The 21,867-nt window shown below is 44.3% G+C and overlaps 1 protein-coding gene across 1 annotated transcript in view; it reads left to right on the top strand.

Moving 5' to 3' along the window:
• PREX1 (phosphatidylinositol-3,4,5-trisphosphate-dependent Rac exchange factor 1) overlaps window positions 1-21,867 on the top strand; it is a 202,993-nt gene that overhangs the window by 71,292 nt on the left and 109,834 nt on the right. The window contains exons 9-11 of the mRNA XM_015410907.1: window positions 3,047-3,196; window positions 11,581-11,728; window positions 21,454-21,554. Coding sequence (XP_015266393.1) covers window positions 3,047-3,196; window positions 11,581-11,728; window positions 21,454-21,554 — 399 coding nt within the window. The remainder of the gene's footprint in view (window positions 1-3,046; window positions 3,197-11,580; window positions 11,729-21,453; window positions 21,555-21,867) is intronic.

Here is a 21,867-nt window from a genome sequence, read left to right as displayed (position 1 = left end):
TCTTCTTGTCCTTCTTCTTCTCCTTCTCCTCCTCCTTCTTCTGATATTTGTGTGGCCCTTTGTAAACTCTGTTAGCCGCTTTGTTATTTAATTTTGTCTTTGCATATCTTCACCGTGTTACATGTTAATTTGCTGTTCAGCCCCTGTCTGCAAGTTTGACCCTTACCTACCATTCCAATGTATTTGAAAAAGTGTGCATGCAAATGAAAGCTCATACCTTGAATAAAACTTTGTTGGTCTTAAAGGTGCCACTGGATTCTAAATTTGTTCTGCCTTTTAAAAGATGGCATCAGTGTCCTGCATCCTGCCAGTCTTTTCAGCAAAGCCTGAAGCCTTCTACCAGCCTGAGGAGCCTTCTTCCAATGGCTCTCCACAAGTGGAACCACCACTTACGCTGGAGGAAGCCTCCTTAGGCAGGCAGACAACTGGAAGGGTATATACTAGTGTAAGTTTTCTGAAGCGAACACATCTCCTCTTCTCCCTGCTGCGTGGATTCTGCATCTTGCCTTGAGTCTCTGAGAAAGGCAGACTATAAATAATGTGAATAAAAATAAATAAAGCATGCTGTATTTAATGTGTCACTAGTTTCCCTTATGGGTGTGAATGAGTAAGAAGGAAGGAATAGTGCTTCATGCAACTCTTACATTATTGCCACAATGTTCTGGCCTTATCAATTTTAACATTGTTTTAAACCTTGTGTTTTTACTGTAATATTTATTACTGCTCGGGCAGCTCTCATGATATTCTTATGGCCTTTGGCCTCATGCAGTAAAAATTCTTCCTACTGTCTACCTACCTACTGCTGACATTATCGCTTAAAATCATGTATGGTAGTCAGGAAGGAAGGGACGCTTCCCACCAATCAAAGAAGCTCGTCTGGTTGAGCACACAAGAGAGGGTCCTTTTGCTGGCAGCTGCACGGTTTTGGGAGAACCTTCCCAGGGAGGTCACCTGGCCCCTTCACTTCCGATCTTCAGGAGGCCGTCGAAGACAGTTTTATTTCGGATTGCAAAATAGTAAAAAGCCCAGCAGCACCTTTAAGACAACAAACTTTATCGTAGCACAAGCTTTTGAGAAACACAGCAACAGACTAACGCGGCTAACTCCTCTGGATCTTATTTAGGACTGTGTTGGATGATTAATTTTTTTTAACTTATTGACAGTCCTAATTGGAGGTTTTATATTGTGGTGTTTTCATAATTATATTGTGATGTTTTTTATAATTTCTGTTTTATTTACATTGTAAAGCATCTTGGGTTCTGCAAGGTAGAAAGGCAGCGAATGCATGTGATAAATAAATAAATAGAGGATAGAGAATCGAAGATGGCATTATCCTAGATATAAGTTTCACTGGAGGGCCACTTTGAGGAGGGGATGGAGTTCAGCAAGCCAGAAACTCCACTACCGTTTTTCTAAGTGAACGGGTGCCACGTCTCATGCCGCAACCATTATTTCATGGTCCTTCTCTTCTGTTTCCTCTGGGATGGCAGCTATATGTGTGCCAGATTTAGTGCAGAGGACACGAGTTGCTGATTTCTGTCTTAGACTGGTCCCTGTCCAAAGAAAGCAAGCTCATAGTGTACTCGAGCATGCATCCTTGACTGTGAGGCTGCTCCAGATTTGCTCTCTTTTACATGAAACCAGAATTGATCACCCTAAGCCAAGTCTTTATACCTGTTTCTTCATGGGGACAGATTGATCTCTTGTCCTTAATTCCAAAGATGGATGTGCTGAACATGCTAGCCAGTCTACAGTGCCAGTCTAGGACTTGAGAGACCCAGTCTCAAATCCCAGTGAAGGTCACTAGCAGCCCTGTAGCTAGACACTTTTCAGGGGGAGGCATGTGCCCCGACGTGACTAGGTCACTTCTGGGAGTGATGTGCCGAAAACGATGTAGGCACATGGGGAGTTGCATGAAACTACCCAGAGGAGTCAGGCATGCCAGGCAGGGGCCTCCTTCAAAGTGGAGCTTCCCGCTCGCTGCTTGGCTTCATTTGTTCTCTTCATTCCGGCCGTTGCTGCTCTGGTCCCTGTCCTTGGCTGATCTTTCTGCCTTCTATTTGCGTGTCTACCCAGAGCAGTCGGGCATGCCAGGCGGGGGCCTCCTTTAAAGCCTGGCTTCATTTGTTCGCCTCGCCCCGGCCATTGGTGCTCTGGTCCCCACCCTTGGCTGATCTCTCTGCCTCCTGTTTGTGGGTCTCTGCCTCTCTCTCTCTCTCACCACCCCCTTCCTTCTGTCCCACCGGAGTTGGCGGTATGCTGGTTGAGCCTGGTGCTTGCAACCTTTGACTTCAGAGTGGGACCAGGGCTCCTGCGGGGGGGGGTCATGGCATGGGTCCAGCACCCTGTCAGCCAGCCTGGCCCCCTGCAAGGGCAGGGAGGAGGAGGCGGAGCTGACTTACCTTTCCAGCTAGCCTCACTGCTCAGCTTTTTGTTCCGGCATCTTTTGCCAAGAACGGTGTGCCCAGAACCACCTCCCAGGAAGAGAAGAGGGGAGTGGGAGAAGAGGGGGCGGGACATATTTGTTTGGGGCATCACCTCCAGGGGCCTGGTCACTTGGGCTGCAATGCAGAGCCCACTTGCTAAAAAGTACATCCCATTGAACTCAGTGGGATATAGTTCTGAGTGGACATGCTTAGGATTCCATTGTAGGTGACCTTGGTCCAGCCATTGCCTCTCAGCTTCACAGGCCTTTTGGGAAAATAACATGGAGGAGGGGAGAGCCATGTATACCACCATATTCTTCCTGAAGAAGGAGATGAAAATGTAGCAGACAGATATGGAGTAAGTGCTATCGTATGAGAAGTCCCCTACCCTGAATAACCACGGGGTGTTCATGATGATATGTCCGATCTGCAACTGCGGTTTGCGGGCCTTGATTTAGTTCTTATATTTGAAGCTTTTGGAGATGCTTGCCTTAGCAGGCATTGGATCAAGTGTGACGGACAGTTGTACATTTTTCTACTGGCTCCTTCCAGATGGACTTAAGATTTCACAAAGTCTCAGGACTTGTACTCACCTCTCGTTTCCCTTGGTATTTTTGCAGCAGATTACCACAGCAACAATTACACAGTGACAAATGGCTGGAAAATACACAACACTGCCAAAAACAAATGGTTCGTCTGTATGGCCAAGACGGCAGAGGACAAACAGAAGTGGCTGGATGCTATAATCAAGGAACGGGAGCAGCGAGAGAGTAAGTTTGTGACTGGGGGGAGGGTTATGTGCTGAGTGAATAAGGAGAATAAGTGACTGTGTTTTGTGACAAGTTTTTCCATCCGAGAAAGGAAGAGAGATTGTTTCTTAAATTATTTCTGAGTCTTGTGACATCTTTTTAATGCATGATGGGTAAAATATTGCTGCTTTTTCACTTTCCACCTTGGACATTTCAGTGCTTAAGACACCTCGTGGTTACGGGAATCACACTGCCAGTTTCTGTTATGCTCTGGAGTACTTTAGAGCATTGTTTTTCCTTAATGGATTTGCAAGGTTCTTGTTTATAAATAGAACTGAGAAGGAAAAGATCCAGCCTTCGGCTTTTCACCAGATGCTTTTTCCCAAGGAGAGAATCTGCATATTTCTAGAATGCGTGTGTCAAGTGCCCTCAGGTCACTTCTGACTAATGGTGATTAGTAACTTAATGTCCTCCCAAATGTCCTATCATTAACAGCCTTGCTCAGATCTTGCAAACTGAATGCCATGGCTTCCTTGATAGAGACTCATGTTGGGTCTTCCTCATTTCCTGCTGCCTTCAACTTTTTCCTAGCGTTATTGTCTTTCCCAGTGAGGCTTGACCTCATATTGTGACCAAAGTACAACACCCTCAGTTTAGTCATTTTAGCTTCTAGGGGGAGAGTTCAGGCTTGATTTGATCTAGAACCCACTTATTTGTCTTTTTAGTGGTCCATGATATCCATAAAGTTCTCCTCCAATACCACATTTCAAAGGAATCAGCTTTCTTCCTGTCAGCTTGCAAAAAATACAGATGACAAAGTAAAACATCTGTAGGAACATCCTGGATAGACCAGGCTAGCCTGATCTCATCAGATCTTGGCAGCTAAGCAGGGTCATCCCTGGCTAGAATTTTGATGGGAGACCACCAAGAAATACCATGGTCATGGCATGGAGGTAGGTAATGGCAAACCACCTCTGAAGATCTCTTGCCGTGAAAACCCCACGGGGTCACCATAAGTCAGCTGTGACTTAAGAACATAAGAGAAGCCATGCTGGATCAGGCCAATGGCCCATCCAGTCCAACATTCTGGGTCACACAGTGGCCAAAACCCAGGTGTGATCAGGAGTTCCACCAGTGGGGCCAGACGTCAGCCCCCCCCCCCAAGCATCCAGAGGTAGATCAAGAACTGTATTGCTTTCTTTCCTTTCCTTTCCACTGTCAGAGGAACATCTGCCTTTGTATCCAAACAGTTGTGATTAAAATCTAATGTCAGCAGAGTGTAGACTTGTGTCTCATTCTGATGCCATGGACAGACAGGTGGTAAAACCAGACAGGGAAACAAGTGGGCTGCTTTGTGCCTCAAAGCAGTTCTTTCTCACTTGGGCAACCGTGCCAAATAAGGTGTGGTTTAAATGTTTGTTGAAAGGCGAAAAACACTGTTTATCCTATACCTTGTTTCCACTTGCACTTTCTTCATTTGATGTGTGGGCAGTCCTCCACTGCGGAGCGTGCATTTCTCGGATGCCGGGCACTTCCACAGATGCAAAACCAGTGTTTTCTTGTGAGCTCCAGAGTGACCAATGCAAGAGGAATAGGGTCTCTGCAGGGATAGACTGCCTCCACAACAGGCCAAGGAAGTGCAAAGAGAAACAAGGTGTAGTATCCAAGCCATATACTCCATTCTAAAAAATGTTGGCTCTTTCTTTGGTCTTTATATGTGACTTTCAGCACACATGTCCCATAATTGTGAAGTTCATACCTAGTGGTGACTTTGTTCTAGGACCTGAACACTGTTGAGGGAGTGTCTTTGTAATCTTCTGGGCTTCTGGATGACCACTGTCTGAAGAACAGAGTAGTGCCCTCGCCACATTAGCCCTGATCCAGCATTGGTAGCTCTAAGACTACAAGCATCATTAGCAGTTGCTCACACTGTTCTCCTGTTCCTTAAAAGATGTGTCAATAAAGTGGGCAAAATTGACCGGACTGGAAAGCAGGAAATGGTGGCATGTAGCTGTGAGGACGTGTGGGTAGCTTTGCATTTTTTGTTTAAAAAATGATATTTGAATGGTCGTGCTTATAAAGAGGATGTGCTGTCTTTTTTTACTGCACTTTAAACAAAAAAATAAGCACAATGCTGAACTGATTCAGGCACTGAGGACTGTGGTAATGGGAGTACAGGGTGTTTATTGTCATTAGTAACGTCACAGGCAGTATCCCCTAAGTGCCCCTGATGGCCATACAGATTATAGCTCCCAACAGGCTACTTAGTAGCTTTGCACAATTTAGCTACTAGCATAGCAGGCCAAATGAGTTAGGATGTCCCATATGTTACTATGCTACAGCCTTCATAAAGCCGTTTCCCCTGTGGTGGTAAAAGCCAGGCATTGCACTGGTCCTTCTCTGCTGCGGTCAATGCATTGCCTGGTCTCATGCTGGCAACCTGAGCTTCCCACCACTGCTCTTTGGGGCAGCAGGGGAACTTTAAAAAACCTCCATCATACACACACACACAATGTGATGACACTTCTGGGGAAAACTCAGAAGAAGAAGATAAGAGATTGGATTTATACCTCGCCCTTGACTCGGAGTCTCAGAGCGGCTTACAAACCCCTTTCCCTTCCCCTCCCCACAACAGACATCCTATGAGGTAGGTGGGGCTGAGAGTGCTCTGACAGAAACTGCTCTTTTCAAGAACACCTCTGACAGAACTATGGCTTGCCCAAGGTAATCCAGCAGCTGTGAGTGGAGGAGTGGGGAATCAAACCTGGTTCTCCCAGATTAGAGTCCGCACACTTAACCACTACACCAGATTGGCTCATCACCTAGAGTGACATAACGTCATTTCTGGTTTCCCCCAAAAGTGGCATCACGTTGCGCATGGCAACAGCCAACTGCATAAGCATCATATCAATGATTCACTTGTTCTCAAAATTCTCTTTTTAAAAGCAGAAAATTTAAGAACATAAGAAGAATGTTGCTGGATCACACCACTTTTCCACCTACTCCAGCATCTTGTTTTACATGGTGGTCAACTGTGTAGGCCATGAAAGAGGGCATTGAAGTCGAGGGCTTCCCATGATGTTGCCTCCTAGCACTGGTATTCAGGTTTGCTCCTTCTGAATGGGGGATTTCCTTTATAGTCACCATGCTAGTAGCCTTTGATGGATGTATCTTCTGTGAATCTGTCTAATCCTGTTTTAAGTCAATGGTGCTTATGGCCAAGGCTTTATAATGCTTCTGGAACTGTACTAAGTTGGGGATTCTCCTGATCTCCTCTGGGAGACTTTTCCAAGGAACAGCTGCTGTGGCTGAGAAGGAACATACTTAAGTCATGGCAGATGAAATAGACCTCAGGGACAGGGCACTCCAGAGAAAGTCCAGGGAAGATCTAAATTGGCACCCTGACTCATATGGAAGAGAGTCCTTCAGGTGTTATGGAACTGTGCAGTACATATCAAACTGCAGCAATTTAAGAAAGAATGCAAGAACAATTTTTAAATATGCCTCGTCGTGTGTGACTTGCTGAATGCTTGCCAATGATAACAACAAAAGCACTTTCAGCATATGAGTCAAGCCTAACCTAGATTAACGATGATTCGTAACTTCTGACTTGATATAGTTAAGGGAAGGAATGCCCCTGAAGTCAAGCAAATTAGAGGTTCTCTGTCTTCCAAAGAAAATTCATGTTCATGAGGAAAAAAACCCAGTGTTTAATCGTGGCAGTAGACGGATGACAAAAGTAGGGCAGTTTAAGTAGGATTGTCACATACTTGTTTTAGGTGCTCACCACAGAAAACGTGCTCAAAGGTAGGCCAGGGGCTCTCCTTCTTGCCCCTCCCCCAATCTTCATTGCCTGTTATTCTGCTATACAACTTGCTTCTTGGCTGTGTAAGATTTTTCTAAATAATTATTATTTCTTCCAGACACTAAACACTCAGTCAGTTATCTTGGATAAAAATGTTTGAGCCAGAGTGGAGGAAATATGAATGTGTCAGAGTACAAACATGATCTGGAAGACCCCTGTCCAAATACCCACTCTGCCATGAAGCTTGTTGGATGACCTTGGGTCAGTCACATCCTCAGACCAGGGGTGGCCAAACTTGCTTAATGTAGCAGTCACACAGAATAAATGTCAGATATTTGAGAGCCACAAGACATGAATAAATATTACACACACGTTTTAATTGGAAAATATGCACATTTCCTTTTTATTAACATTAAATTAGACTGTGTGAAAGTGCCACATGCGCCTCCCAAGCTGCAGTTTGACCTCCCCTGTCTCAGACCAACTTACTACATACAGTGGGTGTGAGGATGCACAGGAGGAGGGGGGAAATGATGTATGCTGCCCTGAGCTCCTAAATAAAAGAGAAGGCACTCTATTTGGATACTTGAAAGTGGTTTTTGGTTGGTAACTGAAAGCAGAAATTGATTTCTCTCTCTTCAGGCTAGATGATTTAGTCTGCAGTGTGACACAGCTGCAACAAAGCCTAATGCAATTTTTGGCTGCATTGGCAGAAACACAGTATCCAAGTTACAGGAAGGAAAAACCTCTATTCTGTGCTAGTCAGACCTCTTCTGGAGGCACTGTGGTGGTCACTTCTGGGTGCTGTTTTTTTTTAAAGAAGGATGCAGACCAAATGGAGAAATAGAGGGTGGTCAGTAGTCTGAGAAATACCTTATGAGGAAAGTCTGAAGGAATTAGGCTAGCCTGTAGAAGAGGACAGATGATGGATATGATCTCACTGTTCAGATACCAAGAGCTTTGATGGAGGCAGTAAGGGACAGGCAGAACTCCAGGCTGTAATCTGGCATTGGAACCCAGGACTCTTGTCATTGCAAGCAATCCATGCAATGAACTAGAACCTTGTCTGGCTTTTATTGGAGAGACCGGGGCATGATGAAATGTCCCAGTACAGAAGTAGCGCCTGGCCCCCAGAGACTTGCCAGGCTGTCAGCTAGAAGAGGGAAAGGGCTTGTTCTCCGCTGTTCTGGAGGACTGGATCTAATAGGCAAAGTTAGGGAAGAGTAGAGTTGAACGTTCACAGAAACTTCCTGATGGTAATAGATGACAGTAGGACCAGTTTCCTGAGGGAGGGGCTCTCCGTCATTGGAAGTCTTCCGATAGAGGCAGGACAGCCGTATGGTACAATGGTTTCAGTTTGGGCACCCTTCACTAAACAGGGGATTTGACTAGCTGGTCTGTCAGGCCACTTTCCAACTCTATGATTCTATTTCAAAAGCCCTTCCTGATCTTAAAATCTGTTTCGTTGTTTGGATTTCTTGGAACTTTGTAAAATAACCATGAGACAGGCAGAAGTGCACAAGTTCAACAAGCAGCTGAAACTGCAGAACAGAAGAGAAATAAATTTGATCAGGTGGGGAAAGTACATTTCAGAGAATGATGGATTGCATTAGATAGTTAAAAGGTTAGCAGTTCTTTCCTGTTATCAGTGACTGTTAGTCTACATTTTGTTTTTGATGAAGAGGGATTTCCCGCCCCAATCACACTTTGCTAGTACCAACATTATTTTCAGCCTTTGGTTGCACAACACGATCCACTGCCCACTTGTACGGACAGCATAAGGGATAGTGTAATGATAAGGGAAATGAACTGCTGATCAGTAAGAAACTGCAGAACAAAGTAATGGAATTGAACTTTCTGATCAGTAAGCGACCCAGAGAGGTGTAGTGGTTAGAGTATTGGATTTAGGAGTTCCAGGTTCAGATCCTCACTCAGCCATGAAACTGAAGAGTGACATTGGAGAGAGGGCAGTGGTAGGTGGTAATTGCTGTGAAAAGCCTGAAGCTGAGGTCCTGGAAAGCTACTTCCAGTCAGAGTAGATAATATAGACCATGGCGGACCAACGGTTTGATACAGTATAAGCCTGTGTCCAAAGAGCAGCTGCATCGAGGTGTGAGACATTTTTCAAGATCATGCCACTGTCAGTGCTGGGATGAGACATCCTGACAGTCCTTTCTCTTTAGTCTCCATCCTAAAATGACCGGTGTAGGAGATGCATTGCAATCTTCTGCTTACCTCGGAGCTCGATAATGTTGCAGGCGCGGAAAGCCATAGCATTACACAGGCTGCTCTCTCTCACAACCTGACTTCGCAAATTACCTTTGGCAGAATTTGTCAGCAAGCATAGCTGAGTAACATCATGGTATGGGGGGAGATGGCAGTCTGCCAGGATGCTTGCTCTGCCAGAATCCTTTCACCAGACATCAGCTAATGAAAACAAATGTAGATTCTGCAAAACAAAACATTACATGTTTTTTTTCCAGCACTTACGAGCACCTAATGTTGGGGCTTAGAGCCAGTTTGGTGTAGAGGTTAGGAACATGGACTCTGATCTTGGAGAACTGGCTTTGATTCCCCACTCCTCAACATGCAGCTGTTAGGTGACTTTGGGTCAGCCCCAGTTCTTGTAGAGCTGTTCTCTTGAGCAGTTTTCTGAGAGCTCTCTCAGCCCTGCCGACCTCACAGGGTGTCTGTTGTGGAGAGAGGAAGGGAAGGAGATTGTAAGCTGCTGTGAGACTCCGAGTGAAGGGCAGGGGATAAATCCAATCTCCTCCTCCTCCTCTTCTTCCTTTTCCTCTTCTTCCTCTTCTCCTCCTCCTCCTCCTCCTCCTCCTCCACCATACACCAAGCCCTACTGTTATGAAGATTCTGTTCAACATTTGCTCCCCAAATATTAGGCAAAAGTAAATGTATTCATTTAGATATTTATACCTCACCTTTCTTCCTAGTGGGGACCCAAAGCAGCTCACACCATTTCCCTCTGCTTCATTTTTTCTTCACAACAACCCTGTGAGATAGGTTAAGCTGAGAGAGTTAGACTGACTGCCCCAAGGTTACTCAGGTAGCTTCTGTGGTAGAGTGGGAGTTTGAACCTGGTTCTTCTAGATCCTAAGTCTGACCTTCTAGCCTGTATGCCATTCTGGAAGCTTGCTCCGAGGCTCTCTTTGCTATGCCTGGCCTAGGGATGAGAAACCTTAGTCCGGGTAGATGATTCTTGCCATTCCATTTGATTTTCATAGCCTTCTGAATTCCACTAACATGCTGAAACCCGGCCTCCGTAGCTAAGCTACGTCCGCCAAACATTAAAAACCTTGTCACAATTGTTGGTTGGCCATGTGACTTTTCCAGAAGTCTAAACAGGGCCCCAATACGTACCTAAAATCCTGCCTATGGATTCATTGTGCATGGGTACTTCTGGGATCTCTTCAAAAAAATACCTTGGTACTAACAAATCCTAAAAGGGGGGAGGGGGGTGGCACTAGAATCCTTTCAACAGGAAACTTAAATCATTACTCTGTCATTACTGAAACAGGAAAAGTGCATGTGTCTGGGGCACAAGCCCCCACTGTAGACTGCTCAGGCCTGTCAAGCCCTGTACAGCAACTAGGTCTCCTGATGGTAGACTCTAAGAAATTGTGAGATGATAAGGCCCCAGCCCATTGCCACAAAATGGCTGACTGCCAAGTCCTATTGCCACAGATGTTGCTGTTTTATCTCAGGTTGGCAATTAGGGGGCAAAATGGTTCACATTATATGTCCAGATTTGACTCACAGCATTCCATTTTACTGACATTGACAAACTTGTTTATTATCTAGGACTGTTTTATTTAAATTTCTCATCTTACTCAAAATATTCTCTGTGGTAGAGTCTTGATTTTTTTCGAGGTTGTCTATGTATGTATGAGAAAGACTGAGCAAGAGAACTTTGTTCTCTCCAGAAATCATGTTCTTTCTTTGTCAGCCTATCTTGAGGGATCATTTTATCCAGACACTAGAGGATTCTCAGTCTGTTGTTATCAAAACTGTGTCATGATGCCTTAAAGAATTATTCTGAAAGATAAAGAAATGTTACCTTCTCTCTGTAGACGGCCACTTCCATACACTAACTACCCATAACCTTGTAGCCTCTGTCACACTTACTATGTGGGACGTCCTACATTGTGCCGAAAATTTCTTCACCAGCATCAGATGCTTTGAGGACTATCTGGTACAGGTGTAAAAAACTTTGTGAGGTATCTGTGAGGAAAATCAAACTACCTGTTACACCTGGGGTGTGAGAGTGACCAAGCCAACACAAACTCTGTCCCTAAGAGCCACAGAAGCGTCTGGTAGTAGGTTGCCCTTGCACTGCCCAGTCTGGGAGAGATTAAATGTGAAGACTCTGGGAGATTAGGTATATTTTGGAACACTCACTGAAAAATGAGAAGTCTCCATCAAAATTGGGTTAGATTCGTCTTTGATACTCATGAAACCTTCACAGGAGAATCAAAAACATCTTTCTGTGATCGGCCTATCCACGTGGCTTCAGTTTTGGCTTTGTAGCACATTTGTTGTTTGATCCATGGAGAGTTTAAGGGGAAACCTTGTTTCCGTATTCCAGGTCTGAAGTTAGGCATGGAGAGGGATGCCTATGTCATGATCGCCGAGAAAGGGGAGAAGCTGTATCACATGATGATGAACAAGAAAGTGAACCTTATCAAAGACAGGAGGAGAAAATTAAGCACTGTTCCCAAGAGCTTTCTTGGCAAGTAAGTGGACGTTTGGGTTGAAAAGGCCCTTTCATACCAATTAATGGAAAGGGCTGCGGGTTTTTCTGTGGATGGTATTGTGAAGCTGAATCAGGCATGCTTTGATGGGACTTAATTGGAAAGGTCTTTAACCTCCATTACCATTTGTTTATTAAAATTAATCATTCATTACTTCTTCGTGCTCATGGTGCATGCCATGGGAGCAAATCTGATAGTTGGGAAGGAGGGAATAAGTCGCAAGCACTGCTTCAGATCTGCAGAAAGAGTGAAGAGAACTTGTGTGAACAATGAATGTGGGAATTACGAGTGTGAAAATGCTTTTGACAGAGTATCTTCCTGTCTTTCTACTTCTCCTCTTTTTTAATTTAGAAAAATATACTTTTTTCCATTACTCTTTGGGCTTCCCAAGAGCTGTGTCTGCTTCAGTATCAAATCCAGATGCATAGATTTAACAGGACGCCTCCTGTCTTGGGAAAGACAAAACACTTTTTCAAAGGGGAGGGCACTATCATAGCCAAGCCAGACTTTAGGAAGTTATTTTGAAGGGTGCAGAGATTTGCCTCAGAAAGACATTCAGCATGGAAGGGATAGAAAATGCAGTCAAGGCATGCAACAAAAAGAGGATTTCATAGGGTGTTCATGCCATCAGTTATGCTTCGATATTTGGCATGGATCTGTGGAGTCACTGAAGGTAATCTGAGAGGGCTTTTCCATCTTGGCTATTCGGGACCAAAATTATCATCCAGGAAGTCTGTTCTAGGAGCAGCTAATCCAGCTGTCTGGCCTCCCTCTTGTTTCCCCAAGCATCATAACAAGGCAGTTTCAGTGTTGTGGAACAGCAATGTGAGGCTGTGCCCTTCTGCCCGACTGAAGGGCAGACTTGAAAGGAAGGCTGGTATTTCTGTCATGGCGGAGTCACAGAGCAAACTTTGATAACTTGGAGGGAAGAAAGAATGGATAAGACTTTCCATGTTTGGCGGACTGGGAAGGGACACACACAGTCCGAATGCCCTTTGAGCTTTGAATACATATTTTTGCTATCCATATTACAGAGAAAGCAAACGGCAGCTGCAGAATTCCTTGTTCTGCTTTTTAGTCATATTTCTTGGGGGGGGGGGTAAATATTTCACCCTGGTCATTTAATTGTTGGCTCTGCCTGGTATCTTGCCCTAAAAATATCCATAAAACTGCTGCCACAGTGCATTTTTTAACATCTTGATGAGAAACTTCCCCCTTCTGCATTTTAGCCCTGGGCTCAAGATACAGAGCTATCAGCATGCCTCAATCTTATCCTGTACAATCTTGCTATTTCAGGCACAGCTCCCTAATCTCTCCAAGGAAGAAGGGGGAGAAAAAAGAAGAAAATTCTTTGTGGATTGCTAACTATAGCAACTCAGAGGCTATTCTAGTCCTGACCACCCAGCAGAGCTCAGCCGATACACTTCAATCATCCCAGCCAAGACCCTGTTGCAATCCTGTTATTTCACATCTGGCCTTCCCTTAAACAGTCCCCTTCTCCTTCTCCAAAAATTTGACCTGCATATTTTCTTGCCATTCCAGTCTCAAATACCAGACAAGCCTCTTGTTATACATATCAGATTGTGCTTGTGTAGTTTGTTTGACAGTTCTGAGTTGTATACATTTCTATCGACAGAAAATTTGGTTTTGGCCGCAAACTTATTTGCTCATTTTGTAATGGCCTCACTTAATTCTCTCCTGATCCCGACTTCTTTAGTTTCGGATCAAAGTTGAGTCTGACGTAAGGTTTTGCATTCGTGCATGTGACTGCTGGAAGTAATCCCATGGGCACGTTACCACTGCAGTGTTGTTCGACAGCACAGTCCTTTGACCCCTTGGAAGTTTTTCACTCGCTTTCCTGTGGAAAAGGAAGTGCTGTTGAGCTGTCCAAAACTGTGGGCCAGTGCGTTTTGCTGACACAATAATAACTTGTAAGCATGCTTGCAGAAGTCACACTGGAATTTGTGGTCCATATAATGTTTTGAGGGATCATCCTATGAACAGCTACACAGTCTCCTTTAGAAAAGTTACCAAATCTCCTCTAAAACAGTAAAGAAACTTCCATCTTTCCCTGCAACATGGGTAGACTGCATACATGATTACACTTAGAGGGATGCTCTTTCCACATATGCCTCAGATGACTTTGTCAGCCAATTTTAATGTGATTTGTATTATTAGTTTATTTTAAAGAGTGTATAGCTCACATGCTCTGCTCTTCCAAATGCAGCTTACACAATGGCCCCAGTCACACGGGAGGCTTTGATCCGCAAGAGGGACAGATCAGGGGCACATCAAGCAGACGCGATCACACCGCAACATCTGGGAAGCGGTGCGCACCCGTCCCCGATCCGTCTCTTCCGGCCGAAGATGCGGATCAGAAAAAAACCTATGAAACACTAGTACTTACTGAAAAATCCGCTGCAGGAGCAAACATATGGTTGCCGGTGCACCCGTCTCTCCTGCAGCATGCGAGGTCCTGCCGAACTGCACATGCACACGCATGCACAGCGGGCTTGCCTCGCTCTGCGGTCCGTGGCTTCCCCCTGGCATCTGATCGTGCCGGGGACGAACTGCGCGGCGGCTGGGGGGATCTGTCTGATCCCGCCGCCGCGCTTCTCTTTTGGTGTGGCTCAAAAAAGCCGCACTTTGGCCGCACCTATTTCCCCCAGTGTGACCGGGGCTAATAATTACTAAAATTATCAACAATAGAGGGCACCGTTCAAAACACCAGGAAAGATAATAGCCACACTCAATAGGAACCTCTCATCAGCAAACAAACAAAAACTATCTACAGATATAGCGGAAGGGCCAGTTTCTATTCCTGGCATCTCCAGTTAAAAGAGTCAGATGATGTGAAAGGTCCCTTCCTAAGACCCTGAAGAGCAGCTGTCAGTACCCAGTACTGACCATGATAGATCAGTGATCTGATTTCGTGTAAGACAGCTTCAACAGCAAACAGCCAAATTCCAGAAGTGATCGGAAAAGGTTGAGTGCAAAAGGCAGACAGCTGTGGGAAGTTAAAGTGCCACCACAGAGAAGGCCATGTCTCTGATAACAACCCCTTTAATCTCTAAAGGCGGGAGTATACAGGGCCTCTGTTGAACATCTGAATTGACTAATATATTTGGATTAGTATATTTGTCTTGCTCGTAGTCATATCTCATAGGGCAGAATGCACATGATGGAAATGCCCTTTCCTAAAGGGGAAAACCCTTCTCTGTAGCATAGAACTCGTCTCCCTGAAATGGGAGTTTTTTATAAGGAGGATCTTTCAGTCATCTTCAGTCCAAAGAGGTACATTCCAGACACAAGAGTGTATCATGCCAGTGAGAACTGGATTTTTATAAAATCCTTCCTGCATGTACATTAATCATCTCCCTATTTGATTGAGGATCATGATGACAGTTCTTGCTCTTAGGGCCTAAAGGTATCCTTTAGACAATGTGGGAGCCATCTGTGTAAACATGCACTTGTACTTGAAAGAGCTTACCTCCAAGTAAACTGTGCAGGTGACACAGGTGATCATTTATGAAGCCTTGAAGAGTGTGTTATATGTGCAAAGACTGGAGACTGGGACATTTCAGTTTAGAAAAAGATGATATGGGGACCTGATAGCAGTTTATAAAACTATGCAGGGGGCAGCGAGAGAACTTTTTCTCCCTCCTCCATAATACTGGCGCTTTAGGACACCCAGTGAAGCTGATGGGCAATGTATTTAGGATGAAGAAAAGGAAGTACTTCTTTACTCAATGAGTGGTTCAAATGTGAAATTTTGTAACAGAAGATGTCAAGATGACATGAAAAAGGGATTCGATAAATTCATGGAGGATGAAAGCCTCTGAATATTAATGCTAGGAGGCACCATCAAGGGAAGACCTTAGCCTCTATGCCTGTTGTTAGCCCTCCATAGTAACCAGTTGGCCACAATGGATTGTGGAGTAGATGGACCACTGGTTTGATCCAGCAGGGCTCTTTTTCTGGTTTTTAGAAAATCTATTCTTATAATGATAATTTAGGCACACAATTGTAAACTTTGCATGACTCATAAGGCACACAGACTATTTCTTTTATTTATTTACTTTACTTATATCCCACCTTCCTCCCCAAGGGGGACCAAAAATGGCTTGCATTGTTCTCCTTTCCTCTATTTTATTGTCACAACAACCTTGGGAGGTAGGTTAGGCTGAGAATATGTGACTGACCCAAGGCCACCCAGCAGGCTTCCATGACAGAATGGGCATTCAAACCTGAGTTACCCAGATTCCAGTCTGACACTCTAACCACTACCCCACACTAGCAAACTAGGACTGGAAGCACAATGGCATGTGTCCTACTAAAGCTTCCTCCCATTTAAAGAACCTTCTTTCAAAGTAAGGGCTTTCCCCTGGAAGGAAGAGCCAATTTAGTTGAAGGAAGACTCCTTAGGCTGGATAGTGCGGTGGTAGAGCATCTGCTTGGCATGTAGAAGGTCCCAGGTTCAATCCCTGGCATCTCCAGTTAAAAGGACCAGGTGGGGAAGTGATGTGAATTACCTCAGTATGAGTAGATAATACCGCTTCATGTGTGTGACTTCAGACTTTGCTCAGAGGGGTGATAGGATAGGTTGCCAGTGCTGGAGGTCTTTTTTAAAATTCTGGGAAGAAATGGTAACAATAATTTAAGAAAGTTAATAGATGAAGCAGTAATATAATACACTACACTGGAAGAACAGAAAGGGGGGAGATTCTTGCTATTGACATCTGTCCATTCTTTGGCAACCTTATTTTTATCTGCCTTCCTCTAGATACATAGATTCTGACAGGGTCAGTTAATTCAGCCATATCTGCCATGCATTAATTGTAGGGCAGCCATTCCTTTGACAGTGGAAGAACACGTTTGCACATGCAGTTGCCAGATTTGGACAAACAGTTCTGCTGTTGTAATGGACTATGAATGAAACCCCTTTGGAGATTAGAATGTGGTCCTTCTGGACATTCTTTGATTTGTGTTTTAAGTGCTGAAATAGCATTCAGAGAGAGTCAATTTCTTGGCAGATTCCCAGCATATCCCTTAACTCCCCCCAAAAAAAGAAAGAAAGAAAAGAAAAGAAAAGAAAAAGTCTTCAAGACTATTTCTAGATCATGTACTTCTTTGCTTGCAGGACAATGCTCTTGCTGATTTTGCAGTGTACCAAATCTTTCAGAAGTCTGAAAAGCAGCACTTTTAGAAACCATATTTCTAATGTTCTGGAAATTTGGAAATGACATGAATGACTCACCTTCTCCAAGACATTTTACAGCTTGGTACATAAAGGCCTTTTCATACAGTCGGCTTACTCCTGATTTTCTTAGGAGTCAATCCGCAAGCATTGGAATCGGATTGGGCACGGGTGTCTGCATGTCTGCCCTCCTGTGCATTTTCACAGATGTGGAGTCAGTGTATTTTCTCCCACATGTGCCTTCAATAATTAGGATTTTCAAGGGTGGGCGCTGTTGTCATCGGTGACATAATCAGTGATGTCGCAGCAACCTCCCCTTTTAAAAAAGTACTAAAATGTTAATATATTGCTGGAGCATTGTAACAAGAGGATTAGCAGGCTGTCTGAATTCCCAGCTTTTTTTTTTTTTGAGTAAGTCTCTATTCCCCGCTCTCCTTGAGGTATGTCTTTCTTCTTATGAGGGGAGGAGCTAGAGGCTTTTTAAAAAATGAAAGCTGGGAATTCAAAAAACCTGCTAAGCCTATTGTTACCTCACTCCAGTGATATATCTCTATTTTAGTGCTGTTTAATAATAAAAGAAATCACTCGTGACAGTCCAGTCATCAAACAGGGTCAGAGGTGGGTGGGAGTGGATGTGACAAAGAAAACTGACAAACTTTACAGACAAGGGAAAAGCCAATTCAAAATCAACTTCCAGAAAAGCATCAGAGTCAAAGTGGTCTCAAAAAAAACAGGAAAAAGAAGGGGAGATAAAAACCGTGATGTGAAAGTCATAGGCACAAAAATGTGTGCGGAAATCATGGGATAAACTGAAGCAATATGGGGCCAGAAAGGGGGGGGGGGAACCATGCAAAAAAGCCTAAAGAAAAAGCACCTTTAAATTCTTGGAACTCTGGTAATTTCAGGATAGTGAAGGACAATTTCCATCTAAGAAACTGGGCATTGATTCTTCTGGTGCCCTTTCCTGAATTGAAATTTATTTTTTAATCTCTCTCTCTTTTCTGCCTCTAAGTTCCTCAGAGCTGCTCACAATATTTTTCAGGATTGTAATAAAATCCTGACAAACTAGAAATCAATTTAATGTGAAGCAATACAGCAGGAAAAAAGCAGCAATGCAGAAGTCAGCACCATTTTTAAGACAACCAAAAATACTTCCAAGCTTCCAGAGGCCTAGTTCTCAGAAGCCTGGTAAACAGGGTTGCCAGCCCCCTGGTGGGAGCAGGGGACCCCCTGCCCCCAGTTGGTATTTCCTGCCACATCTCTGAGCAATGGTGGGAGAAAAATAGGGGGGGAAGGCAATCCGCTAACAGCATGATGTCACTTCTGGGAAAACCTGGAAGTGACATTCACACCTCTCTAGGAACTGGCTGAAACTTCCCAGGAGTTGATGCTAGCCTTCTCGAGGAATCATCAAAAACTCCATGGTTTTACCCTAGAGTTTTGACCAATTGCTAGAGAGGTGTGATGTCACTTCCAGCTTGACCTGCCCCCTGCAATCTCCTGTTGGTAGAAGAGATCATCTAAAATTCCAGTGGGACAGATTTGACAATTAAATGAACTTTGATGCAAAAGGAATTCTGTTTGGTTACAGTTGCCTAAAGGTGCAAAATAACAGGTAACTCCTTTATTTATAATCCTCTACAACACTTTTAAATGTTCCTTTTGTGTCTGAAAGGATTACCCAAAGCTTAGATGAGTCAGCCACTCAAAAACACAGCCTGAAATATGAGGTTCAGGGTTCTATAATTGGATGCTTGAGTGCTGGTTTTGATAAGCAGCAAACCTACGCAAGCTGGAAGAGTTATAGTTGTTTTATTGAACACAGATTTCCTCTGCATTGTGCTGCTTTCAGACATTTTTTGGTATGCATTGTGTGTATTTTGGATAGCTGTGGAAAAATTGCTGCCCAAGTTGGCAAACAGCAGGCTCCCTTCCAGACACCGACAGTGTCCCACTCTTCTAGGCTTTTTCTTTATCAATTCTCTCTCTCTCTCTCTCTCTCTCTCTCTGTTCATTAATAGATACAAAGCAGAGACAAAAAATGATGGTGCAGTGGGGAAATTACTTATTATATTTCACTCAGAGATCCCTACACATTTTTTCCATAAACATACAGAAAGTTTAAAAATGAAGACAGGCAATTCAATTCAGTGCAAATTGAACAAAGTGATGCTATTGTACAGGAATTATATAATGTTTGTTTCTCCACTACATCATCATTGTTTCTTTTCTGCTTTGACTCTGTATTGGTGCGTCCCCCCACCTCATGTCATTGTTACATACGGTCACAGTCTATCCAGATTAGAACTCTAGTGTGCATTGTGCACTGTTTCCCTGTTCACTCAGAATTAGTGTAGAACTGTACCATGGAGGATACCAGGACCACCACCAGAAATTTCAGCCCCATATTGATTTCCGCCATCTCTCTTGTAATATGTAGAGTTGTATATAGATGTGGTAATATAGAGAGTTCAGCTTACCTCATAGTATGCTGAGTCCAGTGGCACCTTTAAGACCAACAGATTTTAATTCTGGGTATGAGCTTTCGTGTGCATGCACACTTCTTCATAAGAAGTGTGCATGCACACGAAAGCTGATACCCAGGATTAAACTTTGTTGGTCTTAAAGGTGCCACTGGACTCAAACTTTGTTCTGCCCCTTCAGGCCAACACAGCTGCCCACCCAAATCTGTTTTCATAGTCTGCTGTTGCACTGTGCATTTATCTGCTTCTAATCCACATCATTGGCTAGTGGAAGAAAGTGGGGGCTGTGGCTAGGGGAGAGGCGATGGTTCAGTGGTAGTGCATGTGCTTGGCATGCAGAAGGTCCCAGGTTTGATTCCTGGCATCTCCAGTTAAAGAATTTGGCAGTAGGTGATGTGAAATCCCTCTGCCGAAGACCTAGGAGAGCCACTTCCAGTCCAAGCAGATAACACTGACTTGAATAGACCAAGGGTCTGATTCAACATGTCAGGTTTGTGTGATCAAAGTAGAGCTGTATACATGTTCCTTAGTGCAGCTGTGCTGATGGGACAAGGGAGGTAGGATGATTTCACATCCTTCCTCTTCCTGACTGTAGCTCTCTGACACACCCAGTCATTTATCCTTGCAGGTACTGTGATACTAGAAATTATCTTTCTGAGGCTGGACTGCGGCGGGGGGGGGGGGGGGGAGAAAATCAGGGGAAGACCACACAACTTCTATTGGTACTTGGTTGGGTACATGCCACTGACTTCCCAATAAGCTTCTACTTCCTCTATCGCACAAGCACAGCTTTGTCGAAGAAAGGAGTTGATTTCTTCCTCTTGTCTCTCCCCATTCCAGCCCACCAACCTGCATGGTGGTTCCTCCTCATGGAATCCTTCAACACCCCCAGAATGATCTTTCTGGAATAGGAAGGGGCTGCATAAATGTGCCTTCTGTACACACCTCTACTCCCATGTAGACCTTTTCTATTTTAAAAGAATATCAATAAAACCCACCTTTTTGTATGCACACATACTTTGCGGTCATTTTGATGCAGTGGATCTTCCTTTTGTTACATGTCTGAGCAACCAGATATGTGGAATTCAGTGAACCAGTGAGCAAAAAGTGTCCACATCTCTGTCTGTTAAACTCCATATGGGAGGCCCAGGGCTCAAAGAAGGGGAAACCCCCATCTTGTCTTAGTGAAAGCACTCTGATGTTGGCAGACGGAAGTGTTATATCTACATCCACATTAACCGAAAGCTGGTTAAGTCTGCCTTGATTCCTTGTTTTGTCTGCAAGTCTGTCAAAGGAAATCTCAACATGTACTATAGTGTATGGACATTAAGAAAATTTGATTTTAATGCAAGCCCAAGAGCTAGTTTGGTGTAGTGGTTAGGTGCATGGACTCTAATCTAGGAGAACCGGGTTTGATTCCCCACTCCTCCACTTGCTGCTGCTGGATGACCTTGGGCAAGCCATAGTTCTGTCAGAGCTGTTCTCTCAAGGACAGTTCTGGAAAGAGCTCTCACCCCACCTACCTCAAAGGGTGTGTCTGTTGTGGGGAGGGGAAGGGAAAGGAGTTTGTAAGCTGCTCCGAGACTCCGAGTGAAGGGTGGGGTATAAATCCAATCTCCTCCTCCTATGTCATATTTGTGATTTGCAGGGATAAATCCCCCTGAGATTGCTTTCACAGTTCCGATTGTGGGCTGAAGCACAGTCACACTGGAAATCTCCCATGTAGACCTTCTCTATTTTAAAAGAACGTCAACAAAGCCCACCTTTTTGTATGCACACATACTTTCCTGTCATTTTGATGCAGTGGATCTGCATTTTGCTACTTGTCTAAACAACTAAACATATGGAATTCAGTGAAATAGTGGGCAGAAAATGTCCATGGGTAGTTTCTTTTCACTGCAGACCGTTTCTCCAGAGGTTTGGAAGACCACTCCTTGTTCCTTCCCATTTTTGCAGTGGTCTTTGCTTTGCTTGCTCAAAGGGGAACAGGGAACTAATTGGGGTTGTTGCTCTGCTTCTCTCTACAGTGAGTTTGTATCTTGGCTCATCGAAATCGGAGAGATAAGCAAACCAGAGGAAGGGGTCAACCTGGGACAAGCTTTGCTGGAGAATGGTATCATTCATCATGGTGAGTGCTTTGTATCGCAGCAAAAGATCGTATTGGGAATAGTAACATACTAGAGGTAGGAGGCATTAAAACACCGGTGGCTCAAGTGGTTAAGACGCTGAACTGCAGGCTGTGGAAGGTCAGTAGTTCAGCGGTTCAAGACCCGGGTGCCGCAAGACAGGGTGAGCTCCCGTCTCTAGTTCCAGCTCCTGCCAGCCTAGCAGTTCGAAAGCAAGAAATTGCAAGTAGATAAATAGGTACCACTTCGGTGGGAAGGTAATAGCGTTCCGTGCGCCTTGGTGTTTAGTCATGCCGGCCACATGACCACGGAAAC

Source organism: Gekko japonicus, unplaced genomic scaffold (genome assembly GCF_001447785.1).
Source record: "Gekko japonicus isolate JY-2015 unplaced genomic scaffold, Gekko_japonicus_V1.1 scaffold125, whole genome shotgun sequence".
Taxonomy (NCBI): Eukaryota; Metazoa; Chordata; class Lepidosauria; order Squamata; family Gekkonidae; genus Gekko; species Gekko japonicus.
Note: the sequence above shows the minus strand (reverse complement) of the source record. Positions and strands in the feature narration are given on the sequence as shown.